Source organism: Pelecanus crispus, chromosome 20 (genome assembly GCF_030463565.1).
Source record: "Pelecanus crispus isolate bPelCri1 chromosome 20, bPelCri1.pri, whole genome shotgun sequence".
Classification (NCBI taxonomy): Eukaryota; Metazoa; Chordata; class Aves; order Pelecaniformes; family Pelecanidae; genus Pelecanus; species Pelecanus crispus.
Window position 1 is genome coordinate 3,697,066 of NC_134662.1, and position 18,226 is coordinate 3,715,291.

Genomic DNA, 18,226 nt, shown 5'->3' on the forward strand with positions numbered 1-18,226 from the left:
GCCGGTCTGCGGGACGGGCCTCCCCGGGGTGGGATGGTGTTTTGCACCATGTAGAAAACTTTAATCTTGTTCCAGTCATCCTGTCATTTCTGATATTGGGCGTTAGCGAGTGCCGGTGAAGACAGACCCGGGCTCCGGTGTTGCCGGAGGCGGCGCGGGGGTATCCTGTGCCGGGGGCCAGCGCTCGTCCCTCTGCGGTTTGTCTCTCCCCACCGAACTGTTTTGTTTCCTGAGAAATGGCTCTGGACCGAGCGTTGCCCAGCAAGAGCCCCCTGCTCCTGCCCCTCAGGAGGAAGCACAATCAGCTTCCAGGAAAAGTGCTCAGGCTTCGTGAAAACGCACCGTTCCCTTCGCTCTGACCTGAAAGGTTTCCTGCTGGGTGGAAAACTCTCCTGGTGCCTAAGCTTGCTCTTTCCACCCTGTGGCTGCAACACGTTGACCTCTCTTTGCCATGTTCGGGATGGAGGGAAGATCCTCCGAGTCTGTCAAAGGAAAGACCCCAAAGAGGTGATGGAGCCGGGAGCTGCCGTGGGTCACTGCGCGGTGGGCGAGCTCGGGGTCAAACCTGCGGGAGCTGCCCTGAGGGCCCGCTGCCACGTTACTCGGAGCTTGGATGAGTCCCTGGACCTCCCCCTGCCTCAATGACCACGTCATTAGAGCTGGCCCTCATGGAGCTGGAGGTTTATCAGGTTCCTGTAACTCCGGCTTCCTCTGTGATCCATGTTGCCCATCAGCCCACGCAGCGGAGGCCGGGGCAGCTCCTAGGTGCTCGTGGCGCCAAGTGGTCTACAAAACTTCTCCGAAATGGAGGAAGTGCATCATGAGGCGCTGGACTTTCTGGTAGCTATTAATTTCCTGATGACCTGTAAGGGAAGCTTCTTTTTAAAAGAAAGACCTGCTCTGTAAGTGCTCAACTCTGGTTTGGACACTGGTTTATGGGGTTTGTTGGGGTTTTTTTCTTATCTGCAGCATCATTTTGAGGGCCACCCAAGGGCTTGGGGTGCGATGCTGAGAGCTCATGGAGAGCTGCTTCTCATGGGAACGTCAGTCTGGCCCCGGATGGCCACAGCCGCTTCGCCCCACTGCTCACAGGCTCTGCAGCTCCGTAGCCCCCGGCACCAGGCACGGACCTGGCAGGCAGAGCCGCCGGCAGGCGCCGAAAGGCCGGGACCGATCCCCCCGGGACCTGTCGGCGCTGGTCCCTCATTGCAGGAGCCCCAGCAGGAGCCCTAGCTGAAAGCTGCACCAGACCCCAGCCCAGGGTGGCTTCTAGGGCTTGGAAAATTTATTTTTTTTAACTGTCTGTGTTTCGCCCCTCCTGCCCCAAAATCCTGTAGCAGCGAGCGTGGTCTGTGAGGACGGTATTTCCCTTCTTTAAACTCTTGGTGACATTCTGAAGCAGTCCTTCCCCTAATGAAGTAACTCATCGCTTGGTGCTTACCCTCTCTGCAAACCACTGTGGCTGTGCCGCCTGTGCAGCCCTGACCGTTCCCTCCCGGGACTCGCCCGGGGCTTTCGCTCGCCCATCACCCCCGGAGGGACCAGTGGGGCGGCCTTGTGTATCTGAGTGGGTGCTGTGGGTCTGGGCTGTGGGAGCGGCAGGCAAAACCCTGGCATCGCCTGCGCGTCCTCAGGCATCCCGGGCTCGCTGCTGGGAAAAGCCTGGCCGGCGCAGGGAGCAGCCCGGGCCGTGGCTTGTCTCACACCAGGGCTGGGCCAGGGGCTCCGTTGGCCACTGGAAACTCCGGGAAGTAGCTCTGATAACACAGGATGGAAGGAACAAAAACCCCAGATCCATTAATCACCCGGCTTTCGGCTGAATGTGCATATTTGATGGTGGCTGTTTACAGAGCACTTCCCTTGCTCGGAGGCCTCCTAGACCATCAAAGGATTAATTGTCCGGCCTCCCGAAAGGATGCGCGACGCCTCTGCCTCTCTGGAGAGTTCTCTTCTGGGAAACAGCCAGGTCCTGCACCTTCCACCTTCTGCGACAGGAGGTGCAGGGCTGGGCACGTCCCCTCCCTCGGCCCTTTGGCACCTTCCCTGGCCCCGGCCGCAGCCCGGCGGGACGGGAAGGGGCAGAGCTGCTTCCCAGGGCGCTGGGTAGGAGCGAGGAAGCGATGCCAGACCCGCCGTGAGACAGAGGACCCGCGCTGAGGCTGTGCCAGGGCCCTGGGGCTAGATAACGCGGGGTAATCAGTCTTCCACGTGGTAGCACTTTCTCCTTCTATACCATAAAACCAGCCCTCCCAGGAACACCTACCTTCATCCTTGAAAACACCCCGTTCTGGGAATAAACGGTGTTTGCAGCCCTGCTTGTCAGCACCCGAGCCCAGGGCTGGACACCTCCTCCCTCTGCCCTGGGGATGCGCCTTTCCAAACCCCACATTTTGGGGCAGTTGGTGCTCGGGGCCGGGTTCCTCCCGCGTGTCCTTGTGCCGCTGCCCAGGCTGTGATGGGGGCTGCCCGCTCCCGAGGCTGTGTTCCGGGGCCACCCTCCCTCTGCCCTGCGTGCTGGCCGCAGGCAGCCGTGCTCGCCGGCAATGTTAAATGCGGGCCCTGGCCCCGCTTTTTGGGCGGGGGGGGGTCTGAGGCAGCCCCCTCCGACAGACAGGCGTCCCCAGCCAGTCCCATGATGGTTCGTTTCAGCTGTTGGTGCTTGGGGCATGAAAATGGGTGGTTTGCCAGGGGCTCCGGTGGGGGAACGGTGGAGCCCGGTGAGAATTGGGGAAGGGACGGGATCTCAGCTGCAGCTTGGGGTGCGGGTGCCTGTGCAGGGCTGCCCGGTGGGGGTGGCGGGGGCCCCTGCAGCCATGGGGGGACCCTTTGGAACAAGGGCTCTCACGGGTTTGGGGCTCCCAGCATGGCCCTGGGTTGCGGAGCTGGGTGTTGCGCAAGAGCTGAAATTGGAAGAAAATCAGAGACCTCCCTCTTGGAAATACCCCTCGGGCTGGAAAGTCACGGAGGTCCCTGGGCCGGTGCTTGCAGGGGCGGTTCCTGCAGAGCTTAAGAAGGGCTGAGGACGGGGCTGGCAGCCAGAAGGAGACAGCCCCAGCCGGCAGCGTTCACTCTCTGGAAGGAGGGAAGGAAGGAAAGCCAGCCCTTGCTGCTGCCCTACCCTGCCGCTGGCTCTTCAGGCGATGGAGCCGACTCCTCTCCTCCTCCTCCTCGGCTTGCTGTGGGGCTGCAGTGGTGAGTGCCACGGGGCAAGAGCCATCCCGATCCCCTAACCCGCCATGCTGCCCTGCCCTGCCTGCCGCTCCCTTCGCTTCGCCGCACGGCACTGCGAGCCAACGCGGCCGCAGGGTCTCCCCGCTGTTGAGCCCCGACAGCTGCCCTGCCCCGCGTGCGTCGCTGCGACGGCGCTCAGAGCCGTGCGAGCGCCAGTGGGCGCCTGGCCTGGGTTCGCTGTCCCGCTGCCAGAAGAGCAGCGATGCTGGTGAAGGATGAGAACCGGGGGAAAGGGGCGTTTGGGCTCATTTCTCCAAGAAATGGCTGGAAAATCTCAGTGGTAGACAGAGGCGGATCAAGCGGCAATGCCTGAGCCGGCGATTGCCGCAGGCACGTCGGCTCTGCGGCACTTCGGATGCTTGGTGGCGGCGAGCGGCTGCCCCGGAACAGCGGCACAGCGGGGGAAGCCTCGACTGCCCTAACGAGCTGTTGCTAACGAGCAGTGCCCCCCCCGCGGGGACGGGGAAGGAGCTTGGGCAGCGCCTGAGCGTGACCGTGGGTTTAGAGCACGAGGCTGGTGGGGAGCGGCTGAAGGAGCTGGGGTTGTTTAGTCTGGAGAAGAGGAGGCTGAGGGGAGACCTTATTGCTCTACAGCTGCCTGGCGGGAGGGGGCAGGGAGGGGGGTGTTGGGCTCTTCTCCCAAGTAGTTAGTGATAGATGAGAGGAAATGGGCTCAAGCTGCGCCAGGGGAGCTTTAGATTGGATATTAGGAAAAATTTCTTCATGGAAGGGGTAGTCAAGCATTGGAACAGGCTGCCCAGAGAGGTGGGGGAGTCCCCATCCCTGGAGGAGTTCAAAAAACGGGCAGAGGTGGCACTTTGGGCCATGGTTTAGTGGACATGGGGGTGTTGGGTTGATGGTTGGACTGATGATCTTAGAGGTGCTTTCCAACCTTAATGATTCCTAGTTTTACTTTCATTAAAAATAATCCAGCCACCAAGCCAGGAAACATGAAATTGCTACTCTCCTTAATTGGTTTAGGGGTGGACTTGGTAATGTTGGGTCAATGGTTGGACTGGATGATCTTAAAGGTCTTTTCCAACCTAAATGATTCCATGATTCTATGATTCTATGATTCTCAGCAAATGGGGGAACCGGCACCCCATTTGCCTTGTAAATGACTGGGTTCTGGTGATTGTCCCCTTCCCTAAACCCCATGGTTTCCTTCTTCCTCCACCCAGGGCGACCCACTGACAAGCTGGTGGTGGTGCCGCGGGAGCCGGTGGTGCAGTACGGGGGCTCGGCGCAGCTGAACTGCTCCCTGGCGTGCGCGGAGGGCACGGTGCAGTGGAAGGGGCTGGACACCAACCTGGAGACCATCATCACCTTCCCCACTTACAGCATCCTGCACATCACCAGCGCCGTGGTCACCACAGGGGGCACCAAGATCTGCCATGGGACCTGCGATGGGCAGCACTACCAGCACAGTGTCAACCTGAATGTCTACGGTAAGCGTCCCCCAGCCCATCCCTCACCACCTCCCCAGCAAAGTCCTGCATCCCCCGAGGCAACCCGCTCCCTCCTGGACAGCGGTGCCAAAAATCACCGCTTGACGCTGCAATTTCTCTCTCAGCCCTCCCAGATACGCTGCAGCTGGAGGTGGAACCCCACGCCCTGGAGCCAGGGCAGCCTGCCAGCCTGCGCTGCTCGGCCCGGCAGGTGTACCCGCTCAAGGGGCTGGAGTTGACCTGGTACCGGGGGGACCAAGAGCTGGCGCTTAAAGACTATGATGACACGGAGACCGAGGAGCAGCTGTTTGACATCGTGTCCACGCTGCCGGTGGATGGGAAGGAGGTGGTAGAAGGGGTGGAGTTCAGGTGCAAGGTGACGCTGAACATCGGGCAGGAGACCTTCACCCGGGTGGCATCTGTGACCGTGAGCACTGCGGGTGAGTGCCGGGGTGGGAGCCAGGGACCCGGGCTCGCACGCTGCCCCGTCCGCTGGAGCTGCCCCCCATTGCCCTGTGCTGCTTGAAGTCGCTTTGCTGGAGCGAGAGCAGCCCCCATTTCTGCACCGCTTAGCAAATCTCTCATCCCTGTCCCCATCCCCGCTGCCGTGCCAGCTGTGCCCATTTGCTCCTGCTCGCTGCTTCTCCCTGCCCAGGACTGGCTGCGTTCGTGGGGTGGAGGAGGATGGGATTGTCAGGCAGCGCGGGTGGAGGGGGCTGTCACCCTGTGGGGATCTGTCCCCATCCCGGCTCCGAGCTGTGGTGAGGCCGCTCATAACCTGCTGTGTTCACAGCTGTGACGGAGCAGCCAGTGGCCATAGCCACCTCCACGGGGAGTCCCCGGACAGCGGCGGCTACGATGGGGAGCCCCAGCACCGCCGGGCCCGTGACCACCACAGCCCTGCCCCTAGAGACAAGCGTCCCCACGCATGATCCCACAACAGCCCTGACCACCACACCGTGGGAGCCCAATGCTGAGACCACCCTGGAGCTGGCTGCTGCCACCAAACCCCCCTGCACAGAGCACCCTGCTCCCCACAGCCTCATCGCAGGCAGTCCCATGGCACAGCCGGCCGTCACCACGCTCCCTGCCTCCGGCACCGCGAGTGCCCCAGCTGAAGCGCAGGTGACGGCCATGGACAGCAATGGCTGGGGCTCTTCCCCAGCGGCGAAGGAGACAGGGCTGTCTGTGGGGACAGCACCCACCTGCAGCCTGCAGATCTGGTCACTGCCTCCCAACGGGACGCGGGGCAGGGCCCTGCGCATCGAGTGCCGCGCGCAGTGTGCCGGGAACGCCACCGTCCGCTGGCAGCAGACCCCCGTGAACCTCTCGCAGTACCGGGAGGAGGTGACGGGCAGCAGCTCCACGCTGCGGCTGGACAGTGCCGAGCCCTGGCACCAGGGCCACTACCAGTGCGTCCTGCACGGCCACAACTCCCAGGCGGTCACCCTGCAGCTGATGGTCTTGGACGGTGAGTGGTGCTACCGTACCCCCCATCGCTTGGGCTTGGGCTGCAGCACGTGGTGTTAGTGCCGTGTTCGGTGCTTGGGGGGTGTTTTGCTCACCCCCGTGTATTTGCTGGCGTGGGCAGAGTCTGCCCGCAATTACACGTCCTCCTCATGTCTTTGCAGATTCTTTCAGCACAGTCCCTGCCATCGCCGTGGGGACAACGGTCTCGCTGTTGGGGCTGGTCATGAGTGGCATCATGTCTCGTCGCCTGTGGAAACGATTCAGATCTCAGTACAAGCTGCCCTAGGAGTGGGAGCTGCCTACATACACCCACAGCCCCCCGAAACCAGTCCCTGCTGTCGCCCTTTCTGCTGCTGGCCTCACCCGGCCCCTGGGACGTCGAGCAGCCGATGGAGCCCAGCGGAGCTGGTGGGGTGTGGGATGCTGCTGTGAGACCCGAGAGAAGAGCAGCCCCCACCCCAGGACAAACTCCGGGGCCCAGAGACCTCTGAGCTGCTGCTGCTTTTGAAAGCTTCCCCCATGCGTGAGGCTGCTGCTGCCCGGGACGCTGAGGGGCTTGTGCTGCCCTGGGGGGTCTCCAAGCACCGGGAACTGCTTGGCTCCTGGGAGCATGGCCCGCTGCTCGGAGGAGCTCACGCGTGAGTCCTGCGGGATTGGAGAGCCTCGGGGCTGCCCACGGGACACCGGGAGAGGGGAAGGCCGGAAGGGAGATGAGCAGAGACGGCCGCAGCGCCGTGGGACTGGGACGCTCCTGGGGCTGGATCACGTTGGGCCGGCGCTGGGCGCTGCGGGTGGTTTGGCCCTTGGGGGGTCCCGGCACCCAGGCGGATGGGCAGGAGAGCGGCGGCCCATCGTCTGTCACGACAGAGGGGTCAGAAGCAGCCCTGGGGGTGGGTGTACATCCCCTGAGCGCAGGCGGAGGAGAGCAGGGCCTCGGTGTGCGGGGTGCTCCAATAAACGATTGTTTCTGTTTGAACACGGAGCAAGTGTCGTTTTGGCCAGGGACATGGCAGCCTAGGGGCCCCTCAGCGGCACCGGGCCTGGGACCCCCTCAGCGGCCCCGGGCCCTGCAGCCCCTCACCAGCCCCGGGCCGGGGACCACTCAGCGGCCCCGGGCCCTGCAGCCCCTCACTGGCACCGAGCCTGGGGCCCCTCAGCGACCCCGGGCCCTGCAGCCCCTCACGGGCCGGCCCTGCGGGAGGCCCCGGGCGCGGCGCGGGTCACCGGGCAGCGTCCGCAGCGACCGCCGGGCGCCCGGTTGCTAAGGGCGGGGCACCTGCCCGGAGTAGCCATGGCGGTCGGGGCGCTCCGCCGCGTTACAGCTTCCAGGGCGGCTCCTTTGCCCACACTCAAGATGGCGGCCCGCGGCCTCGCCCAATGGCGGCTTGCTCGCCTGCCTTCCTGCCCACCGATTGGTTGCCAGTGTGCAAGATGGCGGCGCGGGAACTTCCCGCCCCGGCGGAATGGCGGTCCAAGATGGCCGGAACTGGCCTTCGCCGCCCGCAGCCAAGATGGCGGCGTACGAGAAGCGGCGGGCGGCCGCCGCCCCGGTCCCGGTGCCGGTGCCGGTGCCGGTGCCGGTGCCGGTGCCGGTGCCGGTGCCGGTGCCGGTGCCGGTGCCGGTGGCGGGCAGCGGGCTAGCGGAGCCGGCTGGCGCGGCGGCCGGCGGGCAGGGAAGCGAGGCGGAGTTTCTGCTGCAAGCCGGCGTCACCGCCATGGTGCGGGAGGCGCTGCTGAAGGTGCTGGAGGCGCGGCCCGAGGAGCCCGTCTCCTTCCTGGCCGACTACTTCGAGCGGCTGGTGCTGGGCAGCCCCGGCGCGGCGGGCGAGGCTGCCGCGGAGCCCCCGGGGCCGCCGCAGCGCCTGGCCCGGGCGCTGTGGTACGTGCGCCTGGCTCACCACTCCCACAGGTGCGGGCGGGCGGCGGCGGGGGGGCGGGCGACGGACTACAGCTCCCGGCGTGCCCCGCGGCCGCGGCCTCCCCGCGCAAGGCGGCCGGGCGCCCGGGGCACGCTGGGAGTTGTAGTTCGGAGCGGGAGGGGGGGTGAGGCCGCGTGTCTGTGTCTGTGTCTGTGCTGTGTCGCGACAGGACGGCCTTCGACAGCAACGCCGGCGCGGCCTACGAGGTGCTGGGCGCCGGCGGGCGGCGGCGGAAGGCGGGTGTGGACGGGCGGCTGTACAGCGAGCTGCTGCGGCGCATCTGCCAGCATGGGGGAGCGCCCGCGGAGGCGGCGGCCGCGCTGCTGGGGCGAGTCCGCTGCCGCGACCACGAGGCCGTGCCTTTCGACGTCTTCCGCTACGGCGTCCTCACCTGCTTCGTGCTGCTGGAGTTCGCGGCCAAGGCGGACGCGCTCTTCGGCGTCCTGGACGGCGGCTCCGGTGCCGCCGACGGGAGGGTCTGCCAGGCTGTGCTGCGGGCGCTGGAGGACGCGCTGGGTGCCGGCAACTTCTCTCTCCCCAGCCGCTACCTGGAGGCGGGCTCCAAGCTGGGGCCGGACGGCCTGGCCCTGGCCATGGACCGGGCACTGCAGGAGAGGAAGCTCGGCAGCTCCATGAGCCGGGAGGAGTTCCTGAAGAAAGCCACCGCCTTGTTCGTTGCAAAAGTGAAGCCCGTTGAGTAACGCCCAGGTGGGAGCAACACTGACTGCGTCCGCTTTGACCTCCGCAAGTGCTCCGCGCGGAGCCATTTACACAAAGGAGGCTCCGGACCCCGGCGCTAAGCTGGACGACGAGCACCGGGGGCTGGTCAGGCGCTGTCTGGAGAGCCCGGGTCTGCCCAACGAGAGATTCCCAATTTCCATGCTCCTTTCCTTCTTCGAGTGTGACAGGTGCCCAGCCACCTCCAGCACTGGATGTGTCCCTGTTAGCTGTGCCTCTCCCAGCCGTGGCTCCTCTGACCCAGCTGGCATTAGTAAATCTTTTTCAGACGTTAACTGAGGACTTGCAAGGAGGCCTGTGAAATGTTAGTCATTAAAAATGAGCCAGAATGAAGTAAACGTGGGGCTGGACCTCCAGATATCCTGCGGTTTCGTCCTAGCTCTGGCCATGTCACATCATGCAGCTTCAGCGGGGAATTTTGTTTCTGCTTTTGGGTTTGTTTCACACCTACCTGTGAAGTGGGGGGCGATGCTTATCTACCTGCTACTGTGAGGATTCGCAGGTAAATATGGGGCTGATCTGGAGTGCGAGATAAAGCATTATTTTATTAAGCAAAATGTTTTAAATGTACAGCAGATGAGAAACGGCTGGCTGGGAAGCAAACCTCACCGGGAAGGGCTGCGAGCCAGAGCGGGGGGGGGTCTGTCTCTGCCAGTAGCCGAGCTGTGAGGCGACGAGCTGTCCCTGCTGCCTCCTCGCTCGGCGTTTGCCCAACCGCCTCTGGCCGCTGTGGTCCAGACTCTGACGATCAAAGCTCATACCTGAGCGATGACTTCTCAGGCAAAGCTGCAGAGTGCTAGGGATTCGATAATGATTTGGGTCACGGAGCGCCACGTCAAGATGAGACAAAGCCCGTTCCCTGAGGTCATAGTTTGCTTTTGAACAGAGATGCGTGTTGAACCATGTGCTATTTATTTGAACTTGTCTGTGTTAATTATTTATACTGTGCAATTATTGGTTTACTATAAGACATTAAAGCTTTTTATTATTTTCTTAGTGGCCAATTTCTTTACTGCCTGGCGGCACTTAGTGCCGGGATGAACCGCAGCAGCGCTCAGATCCTTGAGGCAGTCTCTGTCTTCAGGGGTTGATGTCGGCAGCCTGTAGCAGCCTGCCCGGCCGAAGGTACGGGAGTACGGGAGTGCAAGGCGCTTTTAGTTACTACAAAAAAAAAAAGAGAAGCTGGGAGGATGTTCTTCATGCTCTGAAATGTTTGTTTTGTTTTGTTGAGCGGATGTTTTGATCCCTGCAGGCAGGAGGGGCACTACCCGGAGCCGGTCTGGGTGAGGCTGCAGGCGGTGGCGCAGGTGACGGGATGTGACAGGAGGGGAGGTGGGAAGCAGCGATGCTGGAGAGATCTGCTCTGCTGGGGCCATTCCTGGAGCAGCCTCTGCTTGAATTCCAGATGCTGCCTTGTAAAATGCAGTGAAGTATTACATAGGTGTAGTAATTGTGCTAAGTGCTTCCTCCCAGCTGACGGATAGAATCACCTGGTGAAGCATAAACTGCTTTACTGATGCTAAATGCCAACCCAAAGCAGCACGGCCGCATTGCGAGCCCCAGGGCCATCTTCCGGGGTGGGATTTAGCGTCGGTCAGCGCGCTGAGGGCTCGGGAGCCTCTGGCGGGCGGCGAGTTCTACGCGGCTGCTCAGGCCCCAAGGGGAAGCAGCCGATCCCTGAGGTGGCCCTTGCCCGTGCGATGGGTATGCTTGGCAGGAAAGCTGGCTGTGCTGGTGCGGGAGGCTCTTGGAAGCATTGAGGCCGGCTGTCAAAGGGTCTGGAGCACAGGGCTTGTGCGGAGCGGCTGAGGGAACTGGGGTTGTTTAGTCTGGAGGACTACAACTACCTGAAAGGAGGGTGTAGTGAGGTGGGTGTTGGGCTCTTCTCCCAAGTAACTAGTGATAGGACAAGAGGAAATGGGCTCAAGCTGCATCAGAGGAGGTTTAGATTGGATATTAGGAAAAATTTCTTCACGGAAAGGGTAGTCAAGCATTGGAACAGGCTGCCCAGAGAGGTGGTGGAGTCCCCATCCCTGGAGGGGTTCAAAAAATGGGCAGAGGTGGCACTTTGGGACATGGTTTAGCGGGCATGGGGGTGTTGGGTTGATGGTTGGGCTGATGACCTTAGAGATCCTTTCCAACCTTAATGATTCCTAGTTTTACTTTCATTAAAAATAATCCAGCCACCAAGCCAGGAAACATGAAATTATTCCTCTCCCCTTAATTGGTTTAGTGGTGGGCTTGGCAGCGTTAGGTTATGGTGGGACTGGATGATCTTAAAGGGCTTTTCCAACCTAAACCATTTGACGATTCCAAGCGGGCCCGGGGCGGCCCGGCCGCCATCCCGGCCGCCGCCGCGGAGGCTGCCGGGAAGGTGCCCCGCCCCCGGCCCAGTGCTGCGCTGTGATAGGCGGGCATCGCCCAGAGGGAGGAGCCTTCCCCTTGCCACGCCCCCCCCGCCCCGGCAGCGCGCTCTGATAGGCGAGCGGCGCCCGTGTAGGCGGAGCCTGCGCCGGCACCGCCCCGCGCGGGCGGACTACAGCTCCCGGCGTGCCCTGCGCGGCTGCGCTCGGAGCGGCCGCGGAGCAGCAGGAGCCGTCCCCGCCGCCCCCCTCCCCGCAGCGGCTATCGCGCCTACGCCAGCCCCCGGCTTCGCTCGCGGCCTACTCCGGCTCCTCGGCATGGCTCGGCCTGTCGTGCCCAGCTCGCAGAAGGCGCTGCTGCTGGAGCTGAAAGGGCTGCAGGAGGAGCCCGTGGAAGGGTTCCGGGTCAACTTAGTGGACGAGGGGGACCTCTACAACTGGGAGGTGGCCATCTTCGGCCCCCCGAACACCTACTATGAGGGCGGGTACTTTAAGGTGAGGGGCTGGGGGGCAGCAGGGGAGCCTGCGGTGTCGGGAGGATCGAGGTCTCGAAGAGGCGAAGCTCTGGTGGCGTGGGGGGGGGCCTCGGTGTGTGGGTGGGGGGACCTGGGGTGGAGGTGCGTGGTGGGAGATGGGGCTTAGGAGGGGCGAAGGCAGAGTAGATGGTGTTGGGGGACGCGCTGGGGGGAGGATGCATTGGGAAGGGATTTTGGAAGGGGGAGAGACCGCAGGAGAGCAGGGAGACTCTGGGAGGGGGCTGTGGGGTGAGAGGGAGGGGATCTTGGGGGTTGGGTTGAGGTGGGTGCTGGGGGGGGCATGACAGGTGTGCTCCTGGGCTTGCGGGGGTGATGAGGGCCAGGGAGACCTGGGTCCATAGCCGGACCCCTTAGGGTCATCGGGGCTTTGGGAGCTGGGGTGTTCCTGGGGTGCCTGCGAGGAGGAGCCGGGGTGAAGAAGGGAGCCTGTGTGCAGGGGGCTGCTGCCAAACTAGGCAAGGATTCCCTTCGTTGGAAGGGGGATTTGGCCCCCACAGGGGCTTTGCCTGTGAGGGCTTTTCCTCCTTGCTCCCTCCATGCCCTTGATCCGTGGGTGCAGGAGAGCAAGCTCTGGGTCACTGCTGTTCCTTCTCCTGGAGAGGACCTGGGGCATCGCCACCAAACCAGAGGGAAGAGACAAAGGACTCTCCTGTGCAGGCAGACGGCTGGGGCCGAGCGAGCAGCAGCTCGAGCTGGGCGGGGAGCGGGTGTCATGGTTTTGTTTGGGCTTTGAGGGGGAAGGCAGGCGTGCGTGGCCTGACTGCGCAGTCCCTATCAGGAGCATGTGTTGTGTGCTCTTCCCAGATGTTGTGCAACCTCTGTTTTCTTCCTCTTTCTCACCTTCCCTCCTCCACTACAAGCTCTTCTGTTTTCATCCTGTTCCTGGCAGGGTGGGGATGCACCCAGGGTGAGTCAGCTTGAGGGTCAGCTGTGCCTGAGAAGCTGGGTGGTTTGTTTTTCCCGTGGAGCGGTGGCAGGCAAGTCTATGCTTCAGAGTCAGGTTTTATTTCTTCATTGAAATGGAATCTTTTTCTGTAGCCTCTTTTGGCACTAGGCCCTTTGAACTCTCACACTTTCAGCAGCTCGTGCTCTGGTTTTGTGCCTGAGAGTTTCCAGACTCGGCACTGTTGGATGGCAGTACACGAGACTTTCTGCGTAAGAGGAGAGTGAAGGGGCCGAGTCCTCTTCCAGCTTGCGGTAACGTTGGCCTGTTTGTGTACAGCAAAGCGGAGTTGCTTTCCGAGCCCCCTTCGGGATCGCTTTGCCTCTGGCTGGTTTTGTTCTGATCCTCTCTGACACAACAAAGGGGATTATTCTGTGAAGTTCAGCTGTTTGGCCAGAGCCCAGCGCAGGGCCGCGTGTTGCTGTGTGCGTGCGCGCTGCCCTGCGCTGCCTGAAGCTCCACGCGCGCACAAAATGTGTCCGTTCCCAGCCGCTGCCTCGCTTTTCCTTCTTTCCACCCCTTGTGCTGTGCCGCAGAGCACCGAGCGCCCAGACAAAGGGCCGGCCTGGGAGGTGAAGTGGTAATGTGCGTGGGGACGGACCCGCTGTGGCTGGGGGCTCCTTGGACTTGCGATAAGATCAACTTGTGCCGAGCCAGATCCTGGCAGGGTGAGAGGGGGCTGGAGAGCAGAACCCAGGAAGGAGTCGGGGTTCATCAGGGCAGCGGAGGGGGGAGGACAGATGTCTCTCTGCCTTCTACACTAATCTTTTAACGGCTGTGAGCTGACAACTGGGTTTGGCAGCGTCTCCTATTGTCAAGGCTGTAATTCCAGAAGCATCCAAAGCCTAGTTTGCAGTTACCCTCCTGAATAGGTTTCGCACCGGGCTCGTTCTGTGGGTGAAGAGCGATCCCAGGTCGCTGTCCCCGCTGCTGGGCAGAGCCGGGGTCGTTCGCGCTGTCGCTTCACAGATCCAATGTCTAAATCCTTACGTACATGAACTGAGGGAGCGAGAAATGTTCAGGGGGTGGTTGTGTGTTTTAAATCTTCACTATTTTTTTGTTTCTGGCCTTTGGCTTTTTTGGGAGCAGTGGCTGAATCTTGATCTGGAACTTTGTTTCCAAAGCCTGGAAACACCCAAAAGCTGAAACGGTCACTGCAGGTTGTGCAGCGACGCAGGGAGAAGCTGTCCCGGTCCTCATGGGATGCCTGGTGCGGGTGGGCTGGGGCAGCAGCTCTCTGGGGAGGACGGGGATGTTGCTGTATGTCTCTGTGCCACCTCAGGCTTCACCTTCTCACTTGGAGGCCGGTGGCAGGCCTGTCTTTTCGGCCTGCCTTGATACCTCGGGGTTTGTGGCCACTGCCTGCAGGAGAAGCCAGTGGCGGGCTGGTTGTCTCTGCTGGTGTCGTGGGCTGCAGCATGATCTTCATGTGCTTTTATTTTTAGCACCTGAGCAACGTGCTGCGGCCAGTTTTGACCTGGTCTCTTTTTTCAGTGGCGATAGGCTATTTTTAGAGATTCAGTGTGTTAATCAGAGCACCGAGCACCTGATGCTTCCTTCCCTGTGAGCTCTGAAGGGTAAACAGCCTTTTCTCCGGTGGCACGGCCATCGCGCGTCCCTGACGGTAGGCCTGGGGATGACGCCAGGCTCACGGTCTGGCTCCGAGTGCCACTTGGTTTGTTTGGACGTGCAGCTCAAACTGGGGCCCCCGGCCCCGTCTGCCACCTTACAGCCACCAGGCCCTCGCCCCGCTGCTGTTTGCCACCCAGAAGCAGCCTGCCCTCGGTGTCGTCACCCTGTGCCGCGGGTGCCGGTGTGGGAGGGGGCGGTGAGCGTGCAAGGCGTGTGCTGGACCGGTGCTGTGAGCTCCCTCTGTGCCCGTTGCCTCCCTCCGTGTCGGAGAGCACTGGGTAAGCGTGGATGGGCCCCGGTGGAGAAGAGGTTGTGGGGCAGGAAGGTGGTGAAGGAGCTGCTGCAGCTCGCCAGCCCATCTGCTCGCCTTCCTCTGCGCGGTGGCAGGGCAGCCGCGCTGCCGGTGTCCTGCCCGCAGAGCTGGCAGGCATGGAGGCTATCTCTGCAGGGGCACAGCTGGACTTGGCAGAGGTTCCTTTTTCCTGGTGGTGTCAGGAGATCTGTGGTTTCCTTCCCTTCCTTCTCACAAGCTGATGCTCGCTTCTCCTTATTGTTTCCTCACAGGCTCGTCTCCGGTTTCCCATCGACTACCCCTATTCTCCTCCTGCCTTTAGGTTCTTAACCAAAATGTGGCACCCCAATATCTACGAGGTAGGTCACCTGGGACAGCGTGGGGTGTCTTGGACAAGCAGGGGGGCACGTGTCCATCTATGGCAGCAGTACTGGATGAAAGTGCCAGCTTTTGTCTGGCACTGGAGCATGGCCTTGGAAACTCAGCGCCTTTGGCGTTTAGCGCTGGCACTGGAAGTGCAGCTAACGAGCTTACGACAGCCGGTCTCCTGTCCTGGAGCTGGTTCCAGGTCAGCCCAGGTTTTCCAGGCTTGAAGGCTCCCACATTTGGCTAGCGGGGACATCGTGCTTACACTGAGAGCGGATGCGCAGCGAGCGATGTTCGTGGCCCTGGGGCTGCGTGCTTGCGGTGGATTGCTGCCTGGGGGCGTGCGGGGTTGGGGTGGGTCCCAGGAGGGCTGTGCTGGGGACGCAACGTGTTTGGGCATCGGACAGCTGATGGTTAGGCAGCCTTGTCTGTCCTGTGCTGCCAGTCGAGGGGTGCTTATCCAAGGCCTGAGGCTGTGGGCAGTGTAGCAGGGACTGCCGCTTCTGCTGTCCCTTCCTAGGTACAGAAAGAACGGGATGGGATTGCCGCACCTGGCTTAAACCAAAGTGAAGAGCAAGCAGGCTGCTGAAACAGAGGACCGAGCTGCTGCTGGAGGGTGCTTGGGGCAGCAGCTCCTAAGGATCCTGTTTCACTTGTGCTTTCAGACCGGCGATGTCTGCATCTCCATCCTCCATCCGCCAGTGGATGACCCACAGAGCGGGGAGCTGCCGTCTGAGCGGTGGAACCCCACCCAGAACGTGCGGTAAGGGCTGTGCGGGGAGGGAGCTGTGGGCGGGAGGCTCGTCCCAGGGCAGGGGTGAGGAAGTGGGGAGACAGGGACTGCCTTCCTCTCCCAAAGCCTGCGGGAGATGCCTAGAGGTTGTTGAAAGGCACTTGGGCTGCGTGCTTTGCTGAAGAACAGCTAGAGCTTGCATGGGAATGTGTGTTAGCCTGACAGCCCGTGCGCTGCTCGACTTTGCCGAGATCCGCCCTCACCAGTGGGCCAGCACCAGGCCCCCCTCCTGAGGCTGCTGGTGCTGCTGGGACATGGGCAGTCGCTCACCTGCCTCGGCTCTTACCTGCTCGTATTTATTGATTGCCAGGACCATTCTCCTGAGCGTGATCTCGTTGCTGAATGAACCCAACACGTTTTCTCCAGCCAACGTGGATGCCTCTGTGATGTACCGCAAGTGGAAGGAGAGCAAAGGGAAGGACCGGGAGTACACGGACATCATCAGGTGCGTGCTGAGCTGAGCCTGGGCCTGGCGCACTGTGGCGCTGTCGAGGGCGCTTGTGAAGCTGAGATCTTGCAGGACACACAGGATCTTGAGGGCATATCCTGCCCTGTTGAGTCACATCTGCAGGCTGGTAGGAGGGAAGGGTTCTGGCTCAGAGTGTGGCTTTTGGGCGGAGCTTGGCTGGGTTATGTGCCCAGCTTTGCTCTCAGCCTAAGCCTTGGCCCTTTTCGGCTCCAGAGCTGAGAATCGGGGTTCGTAGCAGACATGGTACCAGCACGGCTTTGCTATTGGGGCTGTCTCATGGGACTGGCACGTGAAGCTCGGGAGCTGCAGACCAGCCAGCCCTGGCATGGCAAGGGTGGTGCCCTTGGAGCAGGGGGCACATCCCAGTGCGGCTGCGTTTGCTCCGCGGTGCTCTTCCTCCCCTGCCTTTTCGCTTGTGGGTGAGTGTTGTGGTTTAGCCCCAGCCAGCAGCTCAGCACCACGCAGCTGCTCGCTCGCTGCCCCTGCCCTGGTGGGATGGGGGAGAGAATCGGAGGAGTAAGAGTGAGAAAACTCCTGGGTTGAGAGAAGAACAGTTTAATAATTGAAATAAAGTAAAATAGTAATGATAATAATAACAAGATAATGATAATAATATACAAAGCAAGTGATGCACAATGCAATTGCTCACCACCTGCCAAATGATACCCAGCCAGTCCACGAGCAGCGATCGCTGCTCCCTGGCCTACCCCCCCAGTTTCCATACTGCCCATGATGCTGTATGGTGTGGAATAGCCCTTGAGCCAGTTTGGATCAACTGTTCTGGCTGTGCCCCCTCCCAGTTTCCTGTGCCCCTGGCAGAGCATGGGAAGCTGAAAAGTCCTTGACTGGCATAAGCAGTGCTGAGCAACAACTAAACCATCAGTGTGTTATCAGCATTATTCTCATCCTAAATCCAAAACGCAGCACTATGCCCGCTACTAGGAAGAAAATTAACTCTATTCCAGCTGAAACCAGGACAGTGAGCGACCCGTGAGCTGGGCAGTGAGAGGGGAAGCAAGGGCTGTGTCGCCGGGCGTCCCCACGGGGCAAGCCGCAGGCGCCAACATGGGTGCACTGTGTGAAGCTCCATCCTCACCCCCCACTTCTCGCCCTCCAGGAAGCAAGTCTTGGGCACCAAGGTGGACGCCGAGCGGGATGGTGTGAAGGTCCCCACCACGCTGGCAGAGTACTGTGTAAAGACCAAGACTCCAGCCCCAGATGAGGGCTCAGACCTCTTCTATGATGACTATTATGAGGATGATGAGATGGAGGAGGAAGCAGACAGCTGTTACGGTGACGAGGATGACTCCGGCAATGAGGAATCTTGATGGCCCTCTGGCATTGCAAAACTTACTATAAACTACTGAATTTTACCTCAACTAGGACAAACTGGTTTGAATTTAGAATCTGGCAGCCCTGAACTTAACTCTCTACCTCGCAGGGAGACTGTTCTGTTGCAAAGGAAATCCCACCACTGTCTTTGTAGGAAAAGAAAAAAAAAAAAAAGCCTAAAAACAAACCCTATTTTATAAATTTCCTGGGTGGGGGATGGGTGGGGAGGGGGAAGTTGTGTTGGGGCGTTCACAAACCCACAGAAACCAGGGAGCTGGCGGCTCTGGCCGGATGAGGCAAAACCTGGTGTTGGCTGCCGGTCGTTTGGGCACGTTCAACCCCTCTTCAGCCCCGCGTGGGAGGAACGGTTTGGCAAGGCTGTGGAGCCGGTGAGCGGTCGCTGTGGGTGGGAGAAGTGTGAGCGTTGTGTAGCTTTCTACAGCCTTTGAGGTGTCCCGGCAGGGCTGTCCCTCTCTTCCAGTGATGCAGGAGCCGTGTTGGGAACAAGCCGGTTGGGAAGGGCCGGGACGTCGGGCAGGACGTGCCTGGCAGCTGCCTGGCACTGCAGGGCGTGGGGATGGGCTGTTTGTAGTTTTTAACTAGCTGGGGGGGATGGGGTAGTTCTGAGTCTTTCTGCTTCTGTTTTGGTTTTTTTTTTTTTTTTTTGAAACTATTTAATAAAGTACTTCAAGGG

General features: G+C 61.1%; 3 protein-coding genes across 3 annotated transcripts; all 3 read left to right on the plus strand.

Annotated features, from left to right (window-relative positions):
- The first annotated feature begins 3,140 nt into the window (after nucleotides 1-3,140).
- On the plus strand, nucleotides 3,141-6,588 carry MADCAM1 (mucosal vascular addressin cell adhesion molecule 1). The gene is made up of 5 exons (XM_075723705.1): nucleotides 3,141-3,192; nucleotides 4,413-4,679; nucleotides 4,805-5,119; nucleotides 5,473-6,150; nucleotides 6,311-6,588. Exons 1-5 carry the CDS (start codon nucleotides 3,141-3,143, stop codon nucleotides 6,433-6,435), a joined length of 1,437 nt encoding a protein of 478 aa, XP_075579820.1. The 3' UTR covers nucleotides 6,436-6,588.
- A 1,072-nt stretch (nucleotides 6,589-7,660) lies between these two features.
- TPGS1 (tubulin polyglutamylase complex subunit 1) lies at nucleotides 7,661-8,769 on the plus strand. The gene is made up of 3 exons (XM_075723724.1): nucleotides 7,661-7,699; nucleotides 7,796-8,058; nucleotides 8,238-8,769. The coding sequence occupies exons 1-3, from the start codon at nucleotides 7,661-7,663 to the stop codon at nucleotides 8,767-8,769; spliced, it is 834 nt and encodes a 277-aa protein (XP_075579839.1).
- A 2,688-nt stretch (nucleotides 8,770-11,457) lies between these two features.
- On the plus strand, nucleotides 11,458-17,731 carry CDC34 (cell division cycle 34, ubiquitin conjugating enzyme). The gene is made up of 5 exons (XM_075723726.1): nucleotides 11,458-11,664; nucleotides 14,845-14,931; nucleotides 15,604-15,701; nucleotides 16,042-16,176; nucleotides 17,318-17,731. The coding sequence occupies exons 1-5, from the start codon at nucleotides 11,488-11,490 to the stop codon at nucleotides 17,526-17,528; spliced, it is 708 nt and encodes a 235-aa protein (XP_075579841.1). The 5' UTR covers nucleotides 11,458-11,487; the 3' UTR covers nucleotides 17,529-17,731.
- Nucleotides 17,732-18,226: the final 495 nt, after the last annotated feature.